This window comes from Leptodactylus fuscus, chromosome 1 (assembly GCF_031893055.1).
Source record: "Leptodactylus fuscus isolate aLepFus1 chromosome 1, aLepFus1.hap2, whole genome shotgun sequence".
Taxonomy (NCBI): Eukaryota; Metazoa; Chordata; class Amphibia; order Anura; family Leptodactylidae; genus Leptodactylus; species Leptodactylus fuscus.
In genome coordinates this window covers 303,434,951-303,458,798 of record NC_134265.1, presented here as the reverse complement: position 1 = coordinate 303,458,798, position 23,848 = coordinate 303,434,951, and the positions used below count along the sequence as shown (strand labels likewise).

Here is a 23,848-nt window from a genome sequence, read left to right as displayed (position 1 = left end):
TGGCCAGCTCTGTTCTCAGTTAATCCCTCCTCCAAAGCAGTGCCACTACACGGAAGAAACAGTATATAACAGCTACATGAGTGCAGAGAGACAGAAGTGCAGAATCACCATCAAGAAGAAGTAGAAGGGAAAGACCTGAAGAAGAAGGGAAAGACCTGAAGAAGAGAGGTTAACATCTAAGGAAGATAAAACATGTCTCTCATCCCAGATTTCTCCAAGGAAACGTGGATTCTCCTCATCATCCTGCTGGCACTTCTCGTTTAGTAAGATTTCTGCCCTTCTTTCTCTCTTCTTGCAAAGTGTTTTGTGCTTTTAAATGAATACTAAGAGAAAGATTGTGGCTTTATATACTCAAAACTGTATGTATATATCCTTGTATGCACGCCTGCCCTCCACTATTGCTGCAGCTGAGGCACCTAGGATCAGTAACCGGGAACTGATCTAACCAGATATTATATTGCTATGTTTTTGCACCTCTTGGACTGTGTAAATAATGATTTGCCTACGCCCTTCAACAAAGAACACATTATGGCATATTATAGGGACATATTGTAGTGTGTAGTCAGTATTACTACCAAGATCTGTAGTGAATTATTTTATACTAATACTTTTCTATATAGCTGTAAATATATTAATTTCTGTTAACTTCCGGTTGGGACTGCCTGGCCCACCCACCACAAGATTGTACACTGCAGGGACAGGAGTCCAGCTTTCCACGGACGGTGGAAAACAGGGATACAGATTACAGAACAGTTACTTCTTACTATATATGTGACAAACAGCTTTTATTAGGTGTCCCCCCCCCCAAACAAATAGCAGGAATCCACATCAGTTACTTCTTGCTATATACATGACAAACAGCTTTTATTAGGGGTCCCCCAAACAAATAGCAGGAATCCACAGCAGTTACTTCTTGCTGTATACATGACAAACAGCTTTTATTGGGGGGGGGGGGGTCCCCCCAAAACATAGCAGGAATTCACAACAGTTACTTCTTGCTATATATGTGAAAAACAGCTTTTATTGGGGGGTGGTGTGTCCCCAAAAACATAGCAGGAATCCACAGCAGTTACTTCTTGCTATATACGTGAAAAACAGCTTTTATTGGGGGGGTGTCCCCCAAAAACATAGCAGGAATCCACAGCAGTTACTTCTTGCTATATACGTGAAAAACAGCTTTTATTGGGGGGGTGTCCCCCAAAAACATAGCAGGAATCCACAGCAGTTACTTCTTGCTATATACGTGAAAAACAGCTTTTATTGGGGGGGTGTCCCCCAAAAACATAGCAGGAATCCACAGCAGTTACTTCTTGCTATATATGTGAAAAACAGCTTTTCAGGCAGTGTGTAACCCCAAAACAGGGATACAGAGCAATTAGGTCCAGCTATGTACACTCAATCCAGATATCCAGGGTGTGTACCCACAAAACCTAGGTGGGAGACACCAAAATTCAGTCCGGCTATGTATGCTCAATCCAGATATCCAGAGTGTGTACCCCCAAAACCTAGGTGGGAGACACCGAAATTCAGTCCGGCTATGTACGCTCAATTCAGATATCCAGGGTGTGTACCCCCAAAACCTAGGTGGGAGACACCGAAATTCAGTCCGGCTATGTACGTTCAATCCAGATATCCAGGGTGTCTACCCCCAAAACCTAGGTAGGAGACACCAAAATTCAGTCTGGCTATCTACGCTCAATCCAGTTTTTCACGGTGTGTAACCGCAAAACCTAGGTGGGAAAGACAGAAATTCAGTCAGGCTATGTACGCTCAATCCAGTTTTTCACAGTGTGTAACCCCAAAACCTAGGTGGGAGAGACAGCAATTCAATCAGGCTATATCAGCTCAATCCAATTTTTAAGGGTGTACCCCCCAAAGCTAATTGGGAGACACAGCAATTCATTCAGGCTATATCAGCTCAATTCAATTTTTAAGGGTCTACCCCCCAAAGCTAAGTGGGAGACACAGCAATTCAATCAGGCTATATAAGCTCAATCCAATTTTTAAGGGTCTACACCCCAAAGCTAAGTGGGAGACACAACAATTCAATTAGGCTATATCAGCTCAATCCAATTTTTAAGGTTCTACCCCCCCCCCCCCAAAAGCTGAGAGGGCGACACAGCAATTCAATCAGGCTACATCAGCTCAATCCAATTTTTAAGGGTGTACCCCCAAAATCTAAGTGGGAGACACAGCAATTCAATCAGGCTATATCAGCTCAATCCAATTTTTAAGGGTCTACCCCCCAAAGCTAAGTGGGAGACACAGCAATTCAATCAGGCTATATCAACTCAATCCAATTTTTAAGGGTCTACCCCCCAAAGCTAAGTGGGAAACACAGCAATTCAATCAGGCTATATCAGCTCAATCCAATTTTTTGTTCAATTCAGTATTGTTTGCTCTCCATGATGTGAACTATGCCTTTGAAAAGCAACCCAACATGAAGTCAGCCATGTGTGCTAGTGTGTTACTTGGCATGACTTCGCTGCCCCCAACTGTAAGGGTCACTCTCCATTTCCTCCATTTTCCACTCCCCTTCAGACCATCCATGCTGAAGCAATGGGATGCACTGAACTTCACCCTCAAGCCTCGTGTGGGACAGTGACATGAAATGCCACTTCATCCCCCTCATCTTCCTCGGCCAGCCAATGGTGCGAAGATGACGGGAGTGTGCTCTGAATGTTTTCAGCCTAGCAGAGGCTACTTCTCACTTACGAAAATGGCCGCACTTTGACCTGTATATCAGGCACAATGGTGTAGATTTCAAAGAACCTTTGCACCAACAAGTTGAAAACATGGGCAATGTGTGGACCATGTTTGAGTCTGGCAAGCTCCAGATCTGCTACCAGGTTCCAGCCATTATCACATACGCAAACATGCCTGGGCCCAGGTGCAGCGGGGAAAACCATATTGCCATATCATCCTGGATGGCATCCATCACCTCGGAGGAAGTGTGCTGTTTGTCCCCCAAGCTGATGAGCTTCAGCAACTGCCTACTGACATCTCCCTATGCCAGTGTTACAGCGTTTCCAGCTCGTAGTTGGGGTCGAGGTTGCAGCACAGGAGTAGGATTTCAGAGAAACCCTGCCATGAATTTTGGGCTGGGAGAGGAGATAGGCCACCCCAGTTTGCACCCCACGCCCAGACTCCACTACATTCACCCAGCCTGTCATTAAAGATAAGCAGCATCCCTGACCGCAGGCGCTTGTCAATGCATCGGTGGTCAAGTGGATCTTGCAGCAAAGTGCGGAACTCTGGGCCCGACTGATGTTATGGGACACGTGCAGGCGCAAGGCGGGGACAGCACACCAAGAGAAGTAGTAACAGCTAGGCCCAGCATAGGAAGGTGCCCCAGCTTCCATCTGGTGATGGAAGGCCTGAGTATCCAGAAGCATAAACACCAACATCTCTAGGGCCAGCAGTTTTTAGATGAGGCCGTTGAAGGCATGTGGGTGGCTTGCGCTGTACTTCTGCCTGCAATGAAACGCCTGGGAGATGGGGAGTGGCTGGGAAGAGGCGCATCATGGTGCAGGCCAAAAGGGCGAATGAGGGTGAACTCCCCAATGTGTCAGAGACGCAGAGATGTGTAGGTGTCCAGGCTGGTGTAAACAGTGGAAGAGGCAGTGTCGGCAACGCTGGGTGACGATTGTCCTGCGTTTTCTCTCTCCCGCTGAGCCCAGGGCTTGCCTTCCAAATGACAGCGCACCAAAAGGTGGTAAGGTTGCTCTTTTCAGAGCCCCTACTCAGTTTAGACTTGCAAAGTGTACAAACCGCACTAAATTTGTCATGTAACTGGTGACACTAGACACCTCAGTGGCAGTAGTGCTGCTAGCCTCCTGTGTGACAATGAAATCATCTGCCACTTCGTCATCCTCCTCTTCCTCCATCAATATACGCTGTGAAGCGGACAGGAGTGTGCACTGACTATCCTGCTGGAATGGTTCTGCTCCTATGCCCGACTCCTCAGCGTACAATGCGTTATCCCTGATGGTGATGAGGGATTCTTGCATCACACACAGGAGCGGGATTGTTAAAATCAGTAATGCGTCATCAAAGCTTACCTTCTTGGTGGACTCCTCAAAGACATGTAGAGATCTTGCATAAGTCTGGCAACATGGGCGAGCTTTGCATGAGTGGCTAGTTCATGGAAAATCTTTGGCCTTGCTGCCTCTGGGCATGCCTCTGCGTCTAGCCACCTTTTTTCCTGCTTAGCTCGCTCACATCTACACTGCTTTCCCCGCTATACATCACCCCTGTCCATGCCTCTGCCTGTAGCCACCTTTTTTGTTGCTTAGCCTGCCTCCAAATTTACATATCATTTGTGCGATTTTTTACTCTCCTGTACCAGAACAAAGGATGTGATTTTTAACTTATACCAGGGGTCGAAGATTGCAAAAATCTATTATTGCTTGCTCTCCATGATGTGAACTATGCCTTTGTCTCTTGAAAAGCAACCTAACATGAAGCCAACCATGTGTTCCAGTTTGTTATTTGGCATGACTTATAATGAGCTTCTAACCAGCACAGTTGGGGGAATCAGGGTGGATTGAGCCTCTAACCAGAAGAGTTTGGGGGCATTAGTGTGAATTGAACCTAGTAGGAGTAGAATTGTGCAACGCTGATGGTGGAGGAGTATGAGGAGGAGGAAGAATTGTAGAGGGTGAGCACACACATCAAACTTCATGTCAGGGTGCTTGACACTCCTCGAAATTAAAATGATGGGTGTATCCAGTGGCTGCTCATTTTGATCAGGATCAGTCGGTCAGCTGACAGCTGGCTGTGCTTATCCGTGATGATGCTACCGGCTGCGCTGAAGACATTTTCCGATAGCATGCTGGTGTCAAGGCAGGAAAGGACCTCCAATGCGTAGAGCGCAAGTTCCAGCCACAAATCCAACTCGGAGACCCACTAAATGTAGGGCGCAGAGGGATCAGAGAGGACAGGGCTGGGGTCGGCCAGGTACTCCCGCAACATGCGCCTATACTTGTCCCTCCTGGTGACACTAGGCCCCTCAGTGGTGGTGGTTTGGCCAGGGGGTGCCATTAACGTGTCCCAGACCTTGGAGAGTGTGCCCCTGGTGGGTGTGGACCGGATGGCGGTTGTTAGCCTGTTGGAGGAATTAGTCTGGCAACATGGGCGAGTTTTGCATGAGTGACTAGTACACGGAAAATCTTTGGGCTTGCTGCCTCTGGACATTCCTCTGCCTGTAGCCACCTTATTTCCTGCTTAGCTTGCCTCCACATCTACACTGCTTTCCCTGCTATACATCACCCCTGTCCATTTAGGGTCGATGGCCTCGTCGTCCACCAACTCCTCATCTAATATAGGGGGAGACAGTATGGACCACGAGGTCTTTTTGTTGTCAAGCTTTATTGTTTCAAAAAATCAGCTGTATAGTTATTGGAAAAAATAATATAGTAAAATCAGATTTTTGTGTGTGTTTGTTACACATTTAACTGAACATATATCAACATATCAGCATACAAATATATTTTATTTTTACTGTCTTCTTTGTAGTTATGGGATCTGGCCATACAGATTGTTCACAAAATATGGAATACCTGGTCCTAAACCCCTACCATTTTTTGGAACTTTTCTTGAAAACAGGAATGTGAGTATGACACCACCACATACATTTAGGCTTGGTTCACAAGGTATTTTGGACTGGAATCTGACGCGGAGGCCGCCTCAGATTCCGTTCCAAAAAATGGGTAGCCGTGACTGGATGCCGATGCAGTGCACTGGCAACCAGTCGCGCACGCCGCTCTGGATTAGGCCCAAATGAATGAGCCTAGTCGGGAGGAGGGAGTGTCTTCAATGAGCATGTCGTTTCTTTTTTCTGGGAGCCTGAACAAACTGCTCCTGGAAAAAAGAACTGACCGACTCCCATTGATTTCAATGGAAGCTGTTTTTTTTTTTTTGTCAGGATTTTGAGGAGGATATGGCCTTTTAGTATGTTACGTGGATTTGTGAATTGCAAGATTCATATACTGTCCTGTGTAAATAGCTTTATACTCCACAAAACCTGCACAACTACAATATAGTTGCATGCTAGAGTTTTATGTTTGTACACCTGAACTGTATTAATACTAAGGATTAAAAGCTTTTTATATTATTGGCCAATGCAGATCTTTACTGACAAACTGTTTTTCCTAGAACAAATATGTTGAATAACTAAGCACATATGATAGCCTCAATTTGTAGGTCCAATTTCAGGTCCTCTGAGGCCAAGGCTCCACGTTGTGAAAACACAGCTTGTTTTGTTGCAGGTTTTATTGTGTTTTTTTGAGCCAAAGCCAGGACTGGATTGAGCCAAAGGTAGAAGTAGAAGAACTTCCTTTATATTTTCCATTCCCTCTGTAGCCATTCTTGGCTTTGGTTCAAAAAGCTGCATTAAAATCTGCAACAAAAAAGCTGTGTTTCTACTACGTGGGGCTTTAGCCTGACAATGTGGACTATGAATCCTCTTCACCATGAGCAACAAGATTGTATTTTATGTTTCTTTAGTCCTGACTTTTGTTACAGTGTATCAGTGTAGGTGAAATTAGTTGAAAATTAAATAGTAATAGTCAGGATAACGGATTTCTGGCACTCTAAGCCATGTAGCATGCTATATATCTGTACTCAGTACATGACTGTATATCATAAAGCATAATCTTGATTTGACCTTTAACCGGGCTACGTGCCACAATAGTCAGGTGGATATGGAGATTCCAAGAAATACTATTGATTGTAAGATACAGTTTTATTAATGATTAACCTGAACTATAGAAGCACATGAAACCCAAGATATACTCAGTGTAGCAAGAAGCGCTTGTAACTGTCAGTTCTTGCTGTACAATTATTATTATAGCAATAACTGTAGTGTTACACATCTATACCAGGCTCTCCATCATTCAGCTCTGCTGTGGGACCCGAACAACAGAGAACCAGACCACTGACTATACCATTGACTATATTGGGGTCCATCGGGTGTATGTCGGTTGTCCGCTACTTTCAGCATGAATGTCCTCCGTGCAGGACTTTTCTCTCCATCGATTTCTGCCGATTTCTGAGGTAGCGTCTCTAATGGAGATGTGAACTTGTCTACATAAAACCCAGTACCCAGTTTTTAAAAAAACTTTTTCCTTAAATCAGTTCTTACAGGTTCCTAAATTGCTATTTGCTTAGAGAGTACAGAAATCTTTTAATTTATAGTCCCATAGACCTTGTGGCATGTAACAGAGCCACCAATAGGTATATGTGGGCATAAGAGTAATGGTGGCCCCCCTGACTAACATGGAACATGTTTGCCCAGGGAACTATGGGTCACCAAAAATCAATAAGTCCTGCACAGCCATGATTCAGACAGAGGTTAAAGTAGCATGGCTACTGGAGCGCTGTAGTGACTTTAGAGGAGAGCTGGAGCACCTGATAGTCCGGGCCACAAAATCTGGAAGAGGTCCTATTCCTGTCCGATTTTGTGGCCCTGCTTCTGTGGCTCTTATTCATTGAATGAAAGGGGCCACGGAAGCACGGTCGGTACACAGGTGGCACGCGGATAACATCGGTGTGTCGCCCACGAGCCGCCCATTCCATTCATTCACAGCCGCCGGTTAAGCACATGGCTTTAGGCTGTAGAATATCATCTTTTTTCACTGCTATTAAAGCACTGAATCTTTTTTATTTATTTTCAGGGAGTTTTTGAATTTGACTTTGAATGTTTTCAAAAATATGGAAAAATATGGGGGTAAGTAGAAACAATGTGTGTTACTGCTACTGTCTGTGAGTCTGTCTGCCACAATGTGATTAGTCGCTTGTTCCCTTGCACAACATAGTTTTCTGTATTTCACAATATTGTGTTAATCTATTTATCTGTTTCTGTACACCGACAGTCTGCACACAGCCTCACACCCCAGGTTATCAGCATAACATACAAATAGCTGTTGTGATTTTTACTGTGTGTTGAGCAAACAAAAAATAATCCATAGCTGTCATTTCCACAGTCATAACCTCTGACAAATAGCATTTTAGTTAGGGAATGTTTACTATTGTTTTTTCCTGGTCTTATGTTGTCTTTAGCTTTGAATGATATCCACAACTCATTGGTGACCTTATCGTAATAATGCACATCAGTAATTCTACATTTCTAAAGGTTGTACAATTTTAGGCCGCTTTCACACTTTGCATTGCACTTTGGTCAGTATTTTGCATCATTATTTGTAAATCAAAACCAAGAGTAGGTCCAAAACACATTAGAGATAGAAACCTTTCCACTATCATTTTGTATCTGTTTCACTTAACAAATGTCGATGAAAAATACTGACAAAATCCAAGTGTGAACAAGGCCTAACAAATGGTCAATGATAAATTCCATAACGTGAAGGGAAACCTAACTAAGGCCGGGCCCCACGGGACGTAAACGCCGCAATTTGCCCGCAGCGGAGTTGCTGCGGGAAAAATCGTGGCGTTGTATAGTGCAGGCAAAGTGGATGGGATTCATGCGAATCCCATCCCCACTTTGCGGAAAAGATCGCAGCACGGACAAGTTGCGATTTGCAAAGCCGTTGCGGCTTTGCAAATCTCAGCATGTCAATTATGTCTACAGAAATGCCGGCGGCTTTCTCGTAGATATAATGTTAAGAGAAAGTCCACAGAGGAAAACTCTGTGAACTTTCTCTTAAAAGCACTGCAGAAAGAACCGCAGTATGTACATGCCGCGGTTCTTTCCGCAGCGCTTTAGCGCTGCGATTACGGCCCGTGGGGCCTTAGCCTAATGCTCTTTATTATGTTATGCCGCATTGGATTCAGACAGGGGCGGATCCAGGGCCGGGCGAGCCGGGCAACCGCCCGGGGCCCCGCGCTTAGCGGGGCCCCGCGGCGCGGCCGGGACCTAACAAAATGGTCCCGGTCAGCATGTCCCGACTCCAACAGAGCTCAGCGTTAAAGCAGGAGCTGAGCTCACAGCTCCTGCTTTAAACGCCTATGTATTTCATCTCATCGGCGGTAGGACGCCGATGAGATGAAATACATAGGCGTTTAAAGCCGGAGCTGTCACAGCTCAGCTCCGGCTTTAACGCTGAGCTCCGGCCTCCGGCATTTGTAGCCGCGATGTGATGACGTCATCACATCGCGGCTACAATATGTGTATGAGGGAAAGCTGCGAGGGAACGAGGAATGGTGAGTGTGAGTGTGTGTGAGAACGGCATGACACTGGGGCAGATGGAGTGGGAGAACGGCTTGACACTGGGGCAGATGGAGTGGGAGAACAGCATGACACTGGGGCAGATGGAGGAGGGAGAATGGCATGGCAATGGGGCAGATGGAGGAGGGAGAACGGCATGGCACTGGGGCAGATGGAGGAGGGAGAACGGCATGACACTGGGGCAGATGGAGGGGGAGAACGGCATGGCACTGGGGCAGATGGAGGGGGGAGAATGGCATGGCACTGGGGCAGATGGAGGAGGGAGAACGGCATGACACTGGGGCAGATGGAGGGGGAGAACGGCATGACACTGGGGCAGATGGAGGGGGGAGAATGGCATGACACTGGGGCAGATGGAGGGGGGAGAATGGCATGACACTGGGGCAGATGGAGGGGGGAGAATGGCATGGCACTGGGGCAGATGAAGGGGGGAAGAACAGCATGACACTGGGGCAGATAGAGGGGGGAGAATGGCATGACACTGGGGCAGATAGAGGGGGAGAGAACAGCATGACACTGGGGCAGATGGAGGGGGGAGAATGGCATGACACTGGGGCAGATAGAGGGGGAGAGAACAGCATGACACTGGGGCAGATGGAGGGGGGAGAACGGCATGACACTGGGGCAGATGGAGGGGGGAGAACGGCATGACACTGGGGCAGATGGAGGGGAGAGAACGGCATGACACTGGGACAGATGGAGGGGGGAGAACAGCATGACACTGGGGCAGATGGAGGGGGGAGAACGGCATGACACTGGGGCAGATGGAGGGGGGGGACGGCATGACACTGGGGCAGATGAAGGGGGGGAAAACAGCATGACACTGGGGCAGATGGAGGAGGGAGAACGGCATGACACTGGGGCAGATGAAGGGGGGGAGAACAGCATGACACTGGGGCAGATGGAGGGGGAGAACGGCATGACACTGGGGCAGATGGAGGGGGGAGAATGGCATGACACTGGGGCAGATGGAGGGGGGAGAATGGCATGGCACTGGGGCAGATGAAGGGGGAAGAACAGCATGACACTGGGGCAGATAGAGGGGGGAGAATGGCATGACACTGGGGCAGATAGAGGGGGAGAGAACAGCATGACACTGGGGCAGATGGAGGGGGGAGAATGGCATGACACTGGGGCAGATAGAGGGGGAGAGAACAGCATGACACTGGGGCAGATGGAGGGGGGAGAACGGCATGACACTGGGGCAGATGGAGGGGGGAGAACGGCATGACACTGGGGCAGATGGAGGGGGGAGAACAGCATGACACTGGGGCAGATGGAGGGGGGAGAACGGCATGACACTGGGGCAGATGGAGGGGGGGGACAGCATGACATTGGGGCAGATGAAGGGGGGGAGAACAGCATGACACTGGGGCAGATGGAGGGGGAGAACGGCATGACACTAGGGCAGATGAAGGGGGGGATGGCATGACATTGGGGCAGATGAAGGGGGGGAACGGCATGACACTGGGGCAGATGAAGGGGGGAGAACGGCATGACACTGGGGCAGAGACGGGGGGAAATGAAACTGTGGGCAGATAAAGGGGGAGAATGGCATGAAACTGGGGACAGAGATAGAGGGGGGAGACATGAAACTAGGGGTAGATGAAGGGTATATATGAAAATGGGGGGGAGATATAATTTACGGGTGACTGTAGGAGGATTATACTGTGTGGAATCACATGAAAATTGAATGAGAATGGGTGGAGTCAACATAAAAGTGGGCGGGGCCTAATTTGCTGCGGCGCACTGCGCGCGCCGCACGTTTTGTTCCCTCTTTCTAGTCTTCAACAGTTGGGAAGTACAGGTTAGAAGTGCGAGACCCCCAGTAAGTAGGGCCCCGCCAAAGTCAATTGCCCAGGGCCCCGCAAACCCTGGATCCGCCACTGGATTCAGAAATATCTGGATAAAGAAATCACTTCTTAAGGGAACCTTCACATGGAGTAAACGCTCCACTCACTCTGAACGTAAAACTCGTTCAGAACGTAAAACTCGTTCAGAGTGAGCGGCGCTAAAACAGATCCCATTGATTTTTATGGGTGCCGGCATACACGCGCTCCCCATTGAAATCAATGGGAGGCTTTTTTACCTATTGCTTTCAATGTGATACGCGCGTATGCCGGCACCCATAGAAATCAATGGGATCTGTTTTAACGCTGCTCACTCTGAACGAGTTTTACATTCAGAGTGAGCGGAGCGTTTACTCTGTGTGACAGCTCCCTAATACTTTTATTGGAGACTAGGATTTATCACTGACTAGAAGACATAAAATTACCAAGAACAATACGACCAAAATAAAACTGGTGCTGTATATAGGTTTAAAGTGAATTTTCATAATGGTAAAGTGAATTCTCTGTGTCCTCTTTTTTTCCTAAAGGTCACTGAGTTTCTGATTCTACTCTAGGCTGAGTGGGTTGCTCCGGTTGTCCGGTGATCCATTTAGAGTCTCAGTCCTCCGCTTTCAGGCTGAGTGCGAGTACCAGTTCTCAGAGATCCATACTGCGTCTCAGCTACTGGTTAGGCCTGGGGTCTACAGATTGTTATTACAATTATGCAATTTAATGATTCTAGTGTTCATTGATAATTATGATCATTGCTTTTGGTTTGGATCTTGTGAAAGAATTCATCTTTAAATAATTTTGCACATATTTATCTAAGATTATGATATTCTGTGGATACATTTAAGCTATAGCTATAAATAATCTAGATCCAGAATTTATACACGTCTTTATGATCACTGCAGGCTGAAGAGATACATTTTGTAGAATGTGATTTGTAATATTAGGGCGCTTTCACACTGAGTATACGCTCAGCTCATTCTGAATGTAAAAAACATTCAGAATGAGCACATACAAAGCAGATCCCATTGATTTCTATGGGTGTCGGCATACGTGCGCTCCCCATTGAAATGAATGGCTTTTTTCCCTATTGCTTTCAATGGGGAGCACACGTATGCCGACACCCATAGAAATCAATGGGATCTGCTTTGTGAACTCTCATTCTGAACGTGTTTTACGTTCAGAATGAGCTGAGCGTATACTCAGTGTGAAAGCACCCTTAGAGTGAGGTCATTTTCATATGTCCACATTTTGTGTACATGTTGCATGTGATGTCTGTGATATTCATGGGTAGAATTCCATCTTGCATGTCGTGTGCTGTCCATGTTTTATCTGTTTGTCATGTTCTTGAAATATGGTTCAACTTTTTTAAAAAAAATAAAAAATGATGCTTTTCTATGTCATTAGATTGTGAGAAACAGATGACACATGGAGGTCATTATTTTTTTTCATTTGTGTGAGGCATCTGCATGAGTGAAAAAAAATTACATGAAGCATTTTTTTTCACAAACCCATGATTCTTAAAAAAAAAAAAATGTCTTAATAAATACTTTGAGGCTAAGGCCCTATATTGTAGAAAAACAGTGTTTTGTTTGTAGCAAAAGTAGTTTTTTGAGCCAAAGTCAGAAGTAGTTTTAACAGAAGGGAAACGTCTTAGGTTGTGGTCACATTAACGTCGGGTGATCCTTCGGGGATTCCGTTCCCCATTCCACTTAAAATACATGGAGAGAAGAGTCCTGCAAGCAGGATTTTTCCATCTGCCGATTTTGGGCAGAAACCCTGCGGACTCGTTAAGAGGTCCTCAGGTTTCTGTGGGTAACTGCTTTTTAGACAGGCAGGGTTTCCTTTTTTTCAGGTCTCCAAACAGACTTGAAGGACGGAAACCCGAACACTAGTGTGAACCTAGCATATGTGCTTCCTTGAAATTTTCCATTTCTTCTCAAGCAACTCCTGAGTTTGGCTTAAAAACCTCAGCAAAACTGCAAAAAAAACGCTTTCTCTCAGCAATGTGGGGCCTTAGCCTGAAAATTGGATGGATATGTATGTTAGATGTTTCCCTTTTGTTAAATCCACTTCTATCTGTGGATCAAAAAAAAAAATGCAGCAAAATATGCAACAAAAAACGCTGCATTTCCGCAATGTGAGTCATTAGTCTTAGTTACACAAATTTGTTTCAGACATGTTTGACTTGAGTTGTTATTTGTTAGAAACAATCCTATCATCTCATTATTGGGGTACAAAGCTGTGTGCATGTGAAGACTACATTAATTTTAATGTGATAGTTTAACCTTTACTTGGTCAGTCAAAGAATTTAGAATGTGCGTACAGTGGAAGTCATTAGGGCCTCTTCACACTGAGTTTATGCTTGGTGTATTCCGTACATTTTACACGTGTAAAAATACACGTGTAAAATGTAGTTAGCCATTGAATTCAATGGCATGTTCGTATAACACGCGTCTTTTTGTGCGCGCGCAAAAAGACGCGTGCAAAAAGACGCGCGCAAGAGGACGCGCGTTATACGAACATGCCATTGAACTCAATGGACTAACTACATTTTACACGTGTATTTTTACACGTGTAAAATGTACAGAATACACCGAGCGTATACAGAATACTTGAAGCGTAAACTCAGTGTGAAGGGGCCCTAAATATCTGAATTTCTCTGTGTTATGATCTAGGTTCTATGATGGAAGACAGCCAGTACTTGCGGTTATGGACCCAGCTATTATTAAATCTATTCTAGTTAAGGAATGCTACACTTTATATACAAACAGAAGGGTAAGTCCACCAGATAAATCTTTTGCTTTACTTTTAGCGTTTTTTTTGTCCGCAATGAATTAATTATACATCTGTTTTGCATCTAATTTGCATCTGTTTAGAATTTTGGCCTTAACGGACCTCTAAAATCTGCAGTATCAATTGCTGACGATGATCAATGGAAGAGGATCCGAACGGTGTTGTCACCAACATTCACCAGCGGTAAACTTAAGCAGGTAAAATATTCCGACACACCATAAATATGCATACGAGTGCATCCATTTTCATCACAGAAGTCACTCACATGTCTTAACAGGGTTTTTCCACAAGTATAACTTTTGGCATGAAAATGCAATACGCTATTAATTTAGGATAGTGGAGTCTGAAGGTTGAGACCCCTTAAATATTAAATGAAGAGACTGTGGTGCTCACCCAAGCATCCTCTGCTCCCTTGGCCATGCTCAGTTTTCATCTCTTTTCACTGTTCTTATATGTTCTAGTTTGTTGTAGATTTATGGAACTTCTAGATAAAACCATGTAAAAAGATTCTGTTGATACATGACTGCAATTGTCTGCTCCTAGATTATATATACATATTACATATACTAGACATGACAAATTTGTGCAAAACGCTAACAAACCATCCTGCATCATCTTTACAGATGTTCCCGATAGTCAAACAGTACGGAGACCTTTTGGTGAAAAATATTCAGAAGAAAGTTGATAACAAAGAATGTATAGATATGAAGAAGTAAGTACATTTCTTTACTACAGTTTCTATAAACTAAACCACAGATGTTCCTTTGTCTTCAGGAAAGTTTCCTGTACATCAAACACATTGAGGGGGGTCATAAAATGGACATTTTTTTTTTTACTGTAGATTGTGAGCCCCATATAGGGATCACAATGTACATTTTTTTCCTTTCTCCTATTAGTATGTCTTTGTAGAATTGGAGGAAGACCACGCAAACACGGGGAGAACATACAAGCTCCTTGCAGAGGTTGTTCCTGGTGGGGTTCGAGCCCAGGGCTCCAGTGCTGCAAGGCTGCTGTGCTAACCACTGAGCCACTGTGTTGCCCCTATTAAATGGGCATGCTTGAAGTTGTTAGGGGCTCTTATAATTTAATATTAGTAATTTGTATTATGTTAATCACATCAACAATTGTTCAACTTCTGAAGCTACAGTAATATTATATCATACATACACAATTACGATGTCTTACCTATCATATGAGGGGTGACTGCAACACTAGTTGTCTAGCATATGGCACCATATTAAAACCGAAACAGTTAGTGGTAGCATGAAGGCGATGCATGTCTTGGATGTATTCAGCTGAACCTGTTGCATCACCATTTTGTGATTTCAGCCTCTTTGGAAGCTACAGTATGGACATTGTTCTGAGTACATCCTTCAGCGTCAACGTTGATTCATTGAACAGCCCCAATGATCCATTTGTCAGCCATGCACGAAAACTTTTCAACTTTTCCTTTTTAAACCCTCTGTTCTTAACAACCAGTAAGTTGATAACTTATTTATTCAGATCTAGGAAGATCCAACGCACTTAGATCAGTTTGTTATAAGAAGACCCCCTCAGTAAATATTTGTATTCCATATGAAATCACATTTCTTGAGAGTCTTTTATTATGTCATTCTTCTGTTATTCAATTACAAAAAAATCCACAGCACTCAGTTAAATTTAGTTACAAGTTAGACAAAATCCTTATTAATGCATGGTAAAATTGTGGCTTTGCATATGTGAAATGTTAGAATAATGGCAAAATATCACTGAATGTTTCAGTCTATTAGATCGTTCTCAATGGTATTATGCCATTGCTAGAACAGTGGATGGCACCCTTGTATATTACTTAGGGTGCTCTCCAACTGGTTTCTACTATTCCTCTGTTATTCCCCTTGGAAATGTATCAATAATGTAATGTGTGGGTGTTACTTATTGGACATGTGTCCTTACGCAGTCTGAAATTGTCCAGGCAGCTCTGACAGTGCCAGACTGTCTCCGGATACATGCCTTAGGCAAAAGGAATTGTCCTGCCCAATTGTCAGCTTGTTCATATATTTCCAGATGAAATAACAGAGGATTGAAAATACATACAATTCTAAAAAAAGATTTTCCAGAATTAAGTTTTCACAGGGAATAAGTGTACTTACCAAAACATACTTTGCAGTAAAGATGACCTGTCCTATATATACCAGATCTGTGACTTACTTCTGTGTTCCTATATACCCGCTATCATGCAAAGTAATATAATAGCAGATATGAGTAGACATATATGGCACAAACACTAGTTACACTTGGAATATAACATGGCACTAGTGTCGGAACAGTCATTTCCTAATCATGATTGCCTGCCCCAAAAGACAGCAAGATGTAACATCATGGCAAATACAGCCATCACCTCTAGTATCCCCATAGTCAATAGAAAGTGCTTATAGCTCTTAGACTAAATAGACAATAATAATCAATGGGCTCAGTCAGTGATTTCTGTTTTCATTTGTATCCTCTTCTTTCTTCTGTTTTATTTTAATTCCAGTTCTGTGTCCATTCCTGATCCCTGTTTTGGAGAAAATGAATTTCTGCTTCCTTCCCATAAGTGTCCTCAACTTTTTTCAAAATGCCATAACAAGCATTAAGAAAAACAGGCAGAAAGGAGTTCACACAGTAAGTCAATGTGTGTAAGAGTTCTCCCAGTGCCAGATAATGAAGAATTGTCATAAATCAGCAGAATAACTAACTGTATATTCACCCATTTTGCAGAGCTATAGCTAGGCTTTCTTTCATCCAGGGCAAAGGTTCAGTTCATTGCCCTTACTCCGTATTGAAGTACATAAAAGTGGCATGTTGGCAACCCCCCAGTTACGCCCCTGCATTTTATACAAAGAGCCACTGCTCTGATTCTGACTCATGAGTATATAGCATGTCATTTCTGCAGCCAAGTACACAATAGAAATGCGCGATCCTCACAAGATTCGTTTCAATGAATATTTGTGAAGTTCAGCCATCCGGGTTCTTTCAGGCCAAACTTGTTCTGCACAAATGCTATTATTATAAGTGGAGGCCCAATGAAGGAGGGGGATAAATGTAATTAAGATTTCCATTCAGTTTGCATTGGAGAACTAGCTTCAGATTTTTTTATGTATGTAGATTTTGTCAAATCCTTCTCTTCATGCAATCCCAGACAGAATAGCTGATATTAAGATCGAGGGGTCATACAATCACTTCCAGGACTCCTCCTCCAAAGAGTGATCACACCATGACAGTATATGGTGAAATTCCCCTTCGGCCCTTGATGGTTATGAATAGAGATGAGCGAGTAGTGTTCGATCGAGTAGGTGTTCGATTGAATACTACGGTATTCGAAATACTTGTACTCGATCGAACACTACTAGCTGTTCGAAGTTTAAGGTTCGATGCAGAACCAGCGTTGATGGGCAGAATGCTATACATTCTGCCCATCAACGCTGGTTCTTCTCTTACCTTTCCGAAGTCTTCTCCGCGCTGCTTCCATGCGTCTTCTTCCGGGTGGAATTCACTCTGCCTAGGCATTCGGCCTAGGCAGAGCCGACTGCGCATTCGTGGGCATGTACGCGCATGCGCAGTTGGCTCTGCTCAGGCGTCGGGCCTGGGCAGAGTCGACTGCGCATGCGCATGCATGCGTATGCATGCGCGTGCATACCCGTGCATGCGCAGTCGGCTCTGCCTAGGCTGTATGCCTAGGCAGAGTGAATTCCACCCGGAAGAAGACGCGGGGACCCTGCGCCGGGAGAAGACTTCAAGGAGAATCCGGCCCGACCGTCACTCGTGGACTTGGTAAGTATAATGTTATCGAATTTTGCATACCCCCGAAACGAGCATTTCCCCCATAGACTATAATGGGGCTCGAAATCCGTTCGAACAGTCGAACAGTGTGCGGCTGTTCGAATCGGATTTCGAACCTCGGACATTTTAGTGTTCGCTCATCTCTAGTTATGAAAAGTTTATCACAAAACTCTTGAATAAAATTCCAGCATTAAAAATTTAAATATAAAGGAACTTTTAATCTAGGCTTTAAAAAAATACAAAATAAAATATCCAAAAATTTCAAGGTCAAAACAAATACAGATCTCTTACGCGTTTCAAGGCATAAAGCCAATTACTCATAGCTACGCTCATTTACGCCCTGAAACACGTAAGCGATCTGTATTTGTCCTTGACATTTTTGGATATTACATTTTTATTTAAATTTTTGATGTTGGAATTTTATTCAAGAGTTTTTTGATTATGTTACATTCCATGCAGTCTTTTCCGTGCATCATCTTCATTTGGAGTTGACCTACCTCATGGACACTTTTTTGAGCAGTGGGAAATCTTTTTGTTTTCGTGGAAAGTTTATGACCAAATCTGTTGTTTTACAACCACAAAATAGCATACAAAGCATTACAAATACTGAACGATAGTGAGAGCACTATTTTCTGTATACTTGTTCCTGCTCTGATCTGGTCTTTCTTTTTCTTTTAGGATAGAGTAGATTTTCTACAACTCATGGTAGATGCTCAAGGAAAAGAAAACATTGCAGGAGAGGCTGAACATGGCTATAAAGGTAGGAAGACTGATTTTTTGCACTTATGTCCTGTATACTCCACCCGAACATTGTGTAAGAAGACCCCAGCAATATTTAATATAAAACATGTAAAATCCTGATTACAGAGACAGCAGCTCATTCACTTCTGGCTACAGGCCCTGCCGAACATCAACAGTGACGTTTCAGTTGTGTCAGGTGACCTCCTACAACCAATCACAGGCATCAGTGGTGACCTGTGCAGAAACAGCGTGTGAGGACTACTGAGGACTATAAGTCAGATACCGTTAGTAAAGAGGAAACTGCTGAGGTCTATGATCGGCTGCAGGGATCACCTGACACCAACAGGACATTAATGTTTCTTCTTTTTTTCACATTGTATGCTAACGCACATGTAACATGGATGATACTAACTATGTGTTGTGTGTTTTTCACAGAATTAACAGATACTGAAATTATGGCTCAGGGTCTGATCTTCATTATAGCTGGTTATGAGACCACCAGCACTACTCTTATGTTTGTGGCTTACCTTCTGGCAACTCACCCTGATGTTCAAACCAAACTTCAGGAGGAAATTGATACCTTACTTCCCAATAAGGTAGATCCAATATGTAATAACCAAACAATATGCAATGTCATTAAATAGTGCTTTATTATTCAATCTGTATCTCAGTACACACTACTATACATTACATATTAAGGTACATTCAGTCATATACAGTGCATTGCCCTGGATGTTCTAAATCCATAAAGGGGTCAGTCAAGCAAATCAGTAATCTTTAAAACTGTGCAGATGATGTACCAAATTAAAAAAAAATGCACATATCCACCTCCCTGAAAGGCTGATGTTCCCTTTCTAACCCTGCCTGAGTTCTCCTCTGGTCTCTACTTTCCGCTCCAGCAATGATGTCCCAACAAGATATGCGACTGCTGCTGCCAATCAAAAAAAAAAAAATATGCGTCAGACTCCTTATATTGTTCTCACCCTCCTCAGAAGTGGTCATCATATGACTGGTGGCAAGTGATCCAAAGCCATGGCCCAGTAAACGGCGACCTTTGTTATAAATGGTAGAAATGCCATTGACACATTACTGCTAATGATTGGCTACAATGGCCACATATCTGTGTTAAGAGGAGCGGGAAGTAGAAACCAGGATACAAGAGTGATGGTAAGTATGCCTTTATTATTTTGTAACCTTCTACAATTTTCCAGGGCTTCATGAGTCCTTTAAAAGTATTTATATAGTGAAATATATTTCCCCAGGCCTTTATTCTGCTTTAGGCAACATTTTTGGCAATTTGGACTCCATATGGAAGCCATAATTATCAGACAGCATTCCCAAAAACAACTTAACCAGTACTGGGATATAATATGTATTGACTTAATAGTGAAGTGATTGGTGAAAATGGTGAGCAGGGGTGAACCTGCCCCTTTCGCCGCCTGAGGCGGGCGACAGAAAGCCGTTCCCCCCCCGGAGGAGGGAGTGGAGCAGAGGGGGCGTGGCGAAGCCAAGGGGGTGGGGCGAAGGGGCGGGGTGAAGCGGCATTTGCAGGCAGAGAGCAGGCAGGGAGAGGACCTGCTCTCTGCCTGAGCTTGAGGGGAGGCCGCTGGAGCAGCACTGCTCCAGCGGCCTCCCCAATCCATCGCTCGGTGCTAAGCCAGTCCAGGACAGCTTGTCCTGGACTGGCTTAGGTAAGCAAAAATGCCGCCCTCCCTGGGGCCCTGGCATAGCGCCGCCTGAAGCGGTCGCTTCAGGTCTCCTCATGGGAGGTGCGGCGCTGATGGTGAGACTCATGAATGTCTGCTCACTTTACAAGGTAATCTCAGCAGGATAAAGATGCAATGTTTTCATTGTCTGCAGACTCCTCCAACTTACGAAGCTCTGACGCAGATGGAATACCTTGAGATGGTGATTAATGAAACCTTGAGACTCTACCCTGCGGCTGGAAGAATTGAGCGTGTTTGTAAGGCAACCAATGAGATCAATGGAGTAACTATCCCAAAGGGTGTCGTGACTGTTATCCCGGCCTTTGTGCTGCACCGTGATCCTGATATCTGGTCTGACCCTGAGGAATTCCGGCCTGAAAGGTACCAGATAGATATCTGGGCATATATTAGGATATTATTTATTTGATTTATTTAGTTAGCTTATTTGTATGGCGCCATCTAAAGATCTGTTTATATGAAGTCTATAAATCGCAGCGTTTTACGATCAGAGAAAAGTGGATGGAGATTCTAGTGAATCCCATGCCCACTTGGCAGTAAAAACCACACTGCCGACACGCGCGATTTTCCAAAACCGCCGTGGTTTTGGAAATTACAGCATGTCAATTATACGTATGGAAACACCAGCGGTTTCCCCATATGTATAATTAATACAGAAAGTCTGCAGAGGAAACCTCTGCATTTTTGAGTTTTCCTCTGCGAACTTTCTTCCCCTATTATACCTAGACAGAAAATTCCAGCTTTTCTACAGGTATAATCAATTTGATGGGATTTTCAAAAATGCGGGAGTTTTTATTGTGCTATATGCTTATCTTGACACATAAATCCAAATATAACAAAGTTGCATTTAGTTGAATTTTGTATGTAGATTCATATGTCATACATAAAAAATGCATCAAATTCAGAATATTTTTTTAAAAAAATACACTTAATATATTTGCAGTCTTAGTTTATATTCTCAGCTCAAGCTTTGCTTTTTGTCTTTTTTATGCATAGATTTAGTAAAGAGAACCGAGAGACCCAAGACCCTTATACCTTCTTACCCTTTGGAGCTGGACCACGGAATTGCATTGGGATGAGATTTGCCATGATCAACATGAAACTAGCCATTACCCTGCTGCTGCAGAACTTCTCTCTCCGAACATGCAAAGACACTCCGGTAAGAAACATTTAGGATAAGGCCCCGTGTTGCGGGGACACATGTTATTTTTTTGAGGGGGGGGGGTTGCATATTTTTTTGTGGCAAAGTCAAAAGTGAGTGTACAAGGAATGTAAAATATATAGGAAGTTCATATAGTTCTCCCAGCCTCCTCTCTGTGACTGTGCATACAGAGATAGCTTTCACTCATGGACAGGACCACCTTCTTGACTTCTCAGCATAGAAAGATCAGAGATTTCAATGAATAACATATAGGTTATACTGAATCTTTCCCCACAAAGCAATGCGTCAACCTGCTCAGTCACTCCTGATCTAGAACATGATGCTTGCAGATTGCACTGCATTTTCCGAGCGACAGGTTCCCTTTAAGGCTGAGTTCAGATGTTTTTTTTTGGTCCAGAATTTGACTCGAAGGCCTTCTCAGATTCCAGACTAAAAAACCAGTAGCCACATCTGGATGCCAGTGCAGTGCACCGGCATCCAGTTGTGGCACTCTGCTCCGGACTAGGCCCAAATGAATGGGCCTAGTCGGAAGGGAGTGTCTTCAGGCGGCCGTCCGAGGCTGAACCGGTCACGGAATCCGCCTGAAGAAAGGGCAGAAAAAAAAAAATGACCGACACCCATTGATTTCAATGGGAGACTTTTTTTGGTCAGGATTTTCCACGTCAAAATCCTGACCAAAAAAACCAGTGTGAACTCAGCCTAAGTAAGCTATCATGTTATTCATCATCAGGCTCTCTGACACTGTCCCATTAACATCTTTAGAGAGGTCTAGAGCATAATCATAGGGAGCTGAAGGTTTGTGACAATGTATCGTCTACACAATCCCCTGGCAGCTACACATTCTGTACTACACACTGATTCAGTCAAACTGTTGATTGCTGCAGGTATGTTTGGCTGAAGCAGGATTTTCTGGTTTGAATACATTGTACCAAAACTGCAGCTGTAATGATTATATGTGTTTGGTGTATTTGGTAAGGCTAGGGCTTCACAGTGACTGTGACCACAACTCCTCAAAAGATTGACAAGTTGCCTTGCAACTCCTTCACTAATGTAAGTGAATGGAGTTGCATTGTGGCCCAGAGGGTGCTGCAACTTCGACTTTTACTTGCATAATGGATTTTTTGTGGCTAGAAGTCACAGTTGCGGCACCCTCGGATTCACAATGTGACTCAGTTCTCTTACAATAGTGAAGAAGTCGCAAGGCAACACGAGTCGTGACCAAAATTGCCACATAGCCCTAGACTAAAAGACAATTTGTAAATGGCAGGATGTTAAAGTATATATGGAAATGTCAGAACTCTGCATTATAGAACCATTAACATAACACTGGAAACCATCTTAATAGTTAATATTTTACATAAATTTAATCTGTTAAATCTAATGTTGCAGATCCCACTGGAAATAGACACCCGAGGGTTCCTAAAGACGACGAAACCTGTCATACTGAATCTTGTACATCGAGAAGCTCAGAAGACTGAAAGTTAGACCCTGAAGACTGCGGCAGATGGTTAACATGATATCTGTAGTAAACGGAGAAGAAATGAGCCTATATCAATACACTATACACTATGAGCATTTACATACATCTTGCAAAAGCCAATGAATAACTGATAAGACATGCATATGTTTTATGGTGACAGATATCAGAACCATGACTGTACCGTCTGGGGTCTATAATGGCTATGTATCGCAAACTGTACAGATTGTGTTTCATGACCAATGCCCAAAAGATGATTTCTACATTCAGAATCTATGCTTAGTGGTATCACATGTGAATAGCATCTACCTACATACTACTAACGCTCAGATCACTATAGGAAGAACATAAATAAACCTGAAACCTACACCCTATAATGTGGAACTATTGACCACAGTGATTGAGAACTGCAAATGAAGAACTACCACAGGGTTATATCAAGCAATTTTTGAGGACATAAATCTGGGCAGTGGTAGGAAACACATTCTCTTATGTTATACAATGCAATGTACAGAAACCAATAAAGCCATCATCAATTTGCCTTATGTATCAATCTTTATTTGCTTAGTCGTATACAATCAGGGCTGCTATAACCATAGGGCAAATGGTGCACTTGCACCAAACCCTATGGCAGTGGGGGCCCCTACTTAGCCATCCTGGAATCAGTTATGCATTTTATGTGCTGCCCTGTTGTTTGGGGTGGCAGGTCCCAGTTTTAACTCTGTCTGGGTCCTTTCTGGGATGCAGATAGAGTTGAATAACATGGGACCTATTACACTGGACAATAAAAAAAAAAACTTTCCACAGATATCTTGGTATACAATAATCGATCTTAGTCAATTTGAACATGCTGATTTTGAATATGCAAACCGTTTTTCTCTATCACCCTCCATTCTTGAAATATCCAAGATCTTAAATTTTATATTTCAATTAATTACTTCAAAACATAAGAAATGTAATTTGTGCACAAAAACTTGTATTTTAAAAGTTATTGCTACATGAAATTTAAACATAAACATGAACGTGGCTATACCTACTGAAATGATATATAACATACATAATTATATGATAAACAAAAATTCAGTTTGAAGTCTAATATCTGTAAAATATTTGCAGAAATTTGTTAAA

General features: G+C 43.6%; 1 protein-coding gene across 1 annotated transcript; it reads left to right on the top strand.

Annotated features, from left to right (window-relative positions):
* Window positions 1-49: 49 nt before the first annotated feature.
* LOC142183545 (cytochrome P450 3A24-like) lies at window positions 50-23,261 on the top strand. The gene is made up of 13 exons (XM_075258672.1): window positions 50-263; window positions 5,518-5,611; window positions 7,677-7,729; window positions 13,701-13,800; window positions 13,902-14,015; window positions 14,442-14,530; window positions 15,148-15,296; window positions 16,331-16,458; window positions 18,295-18,376; window positions 18,793-18,953; window positions 20,218-20,444; window positions 21,078-21,240; window positions 22,633-23,261. The coding sequence occupies exons 1-13, from the start codon at window positions 193-195 to the stop codon at window positions 22,726-22,728; spliced, it is 1,527 nt and encodes a 508-aa protein (XP_075114773.1). The 5' UTR covers window positions 50-192; the 3' UTR covers window positions 22,729-23,261.
* The last annotated feature ends 587 nt before the right edge of the window (window positions 23,262-23,848 follow it).

Coding starts and splice junctions, on each gene's coding strand:
- LOC142183545 (XM_075258672.1), top strand. CDS start 193: ATGTCTCTCATCCCAGATTTCTCCAAGGAAACGTGGATTCTCCTCATC. Junction 15,297..16,330: donor CCCTCTGTTCTTAACAACCA/GTAAGTTGATAA, acceptor TTTTAATTCCAG/TTCTGTGTCCATTCCTGATC. Junction 18,377..18,792: donor GGCTGAACATGGCTATAAAG/GTAGGAAGACTG, acceptor TGTTTTTCACAG/AATTAACAGATACTGAAATT.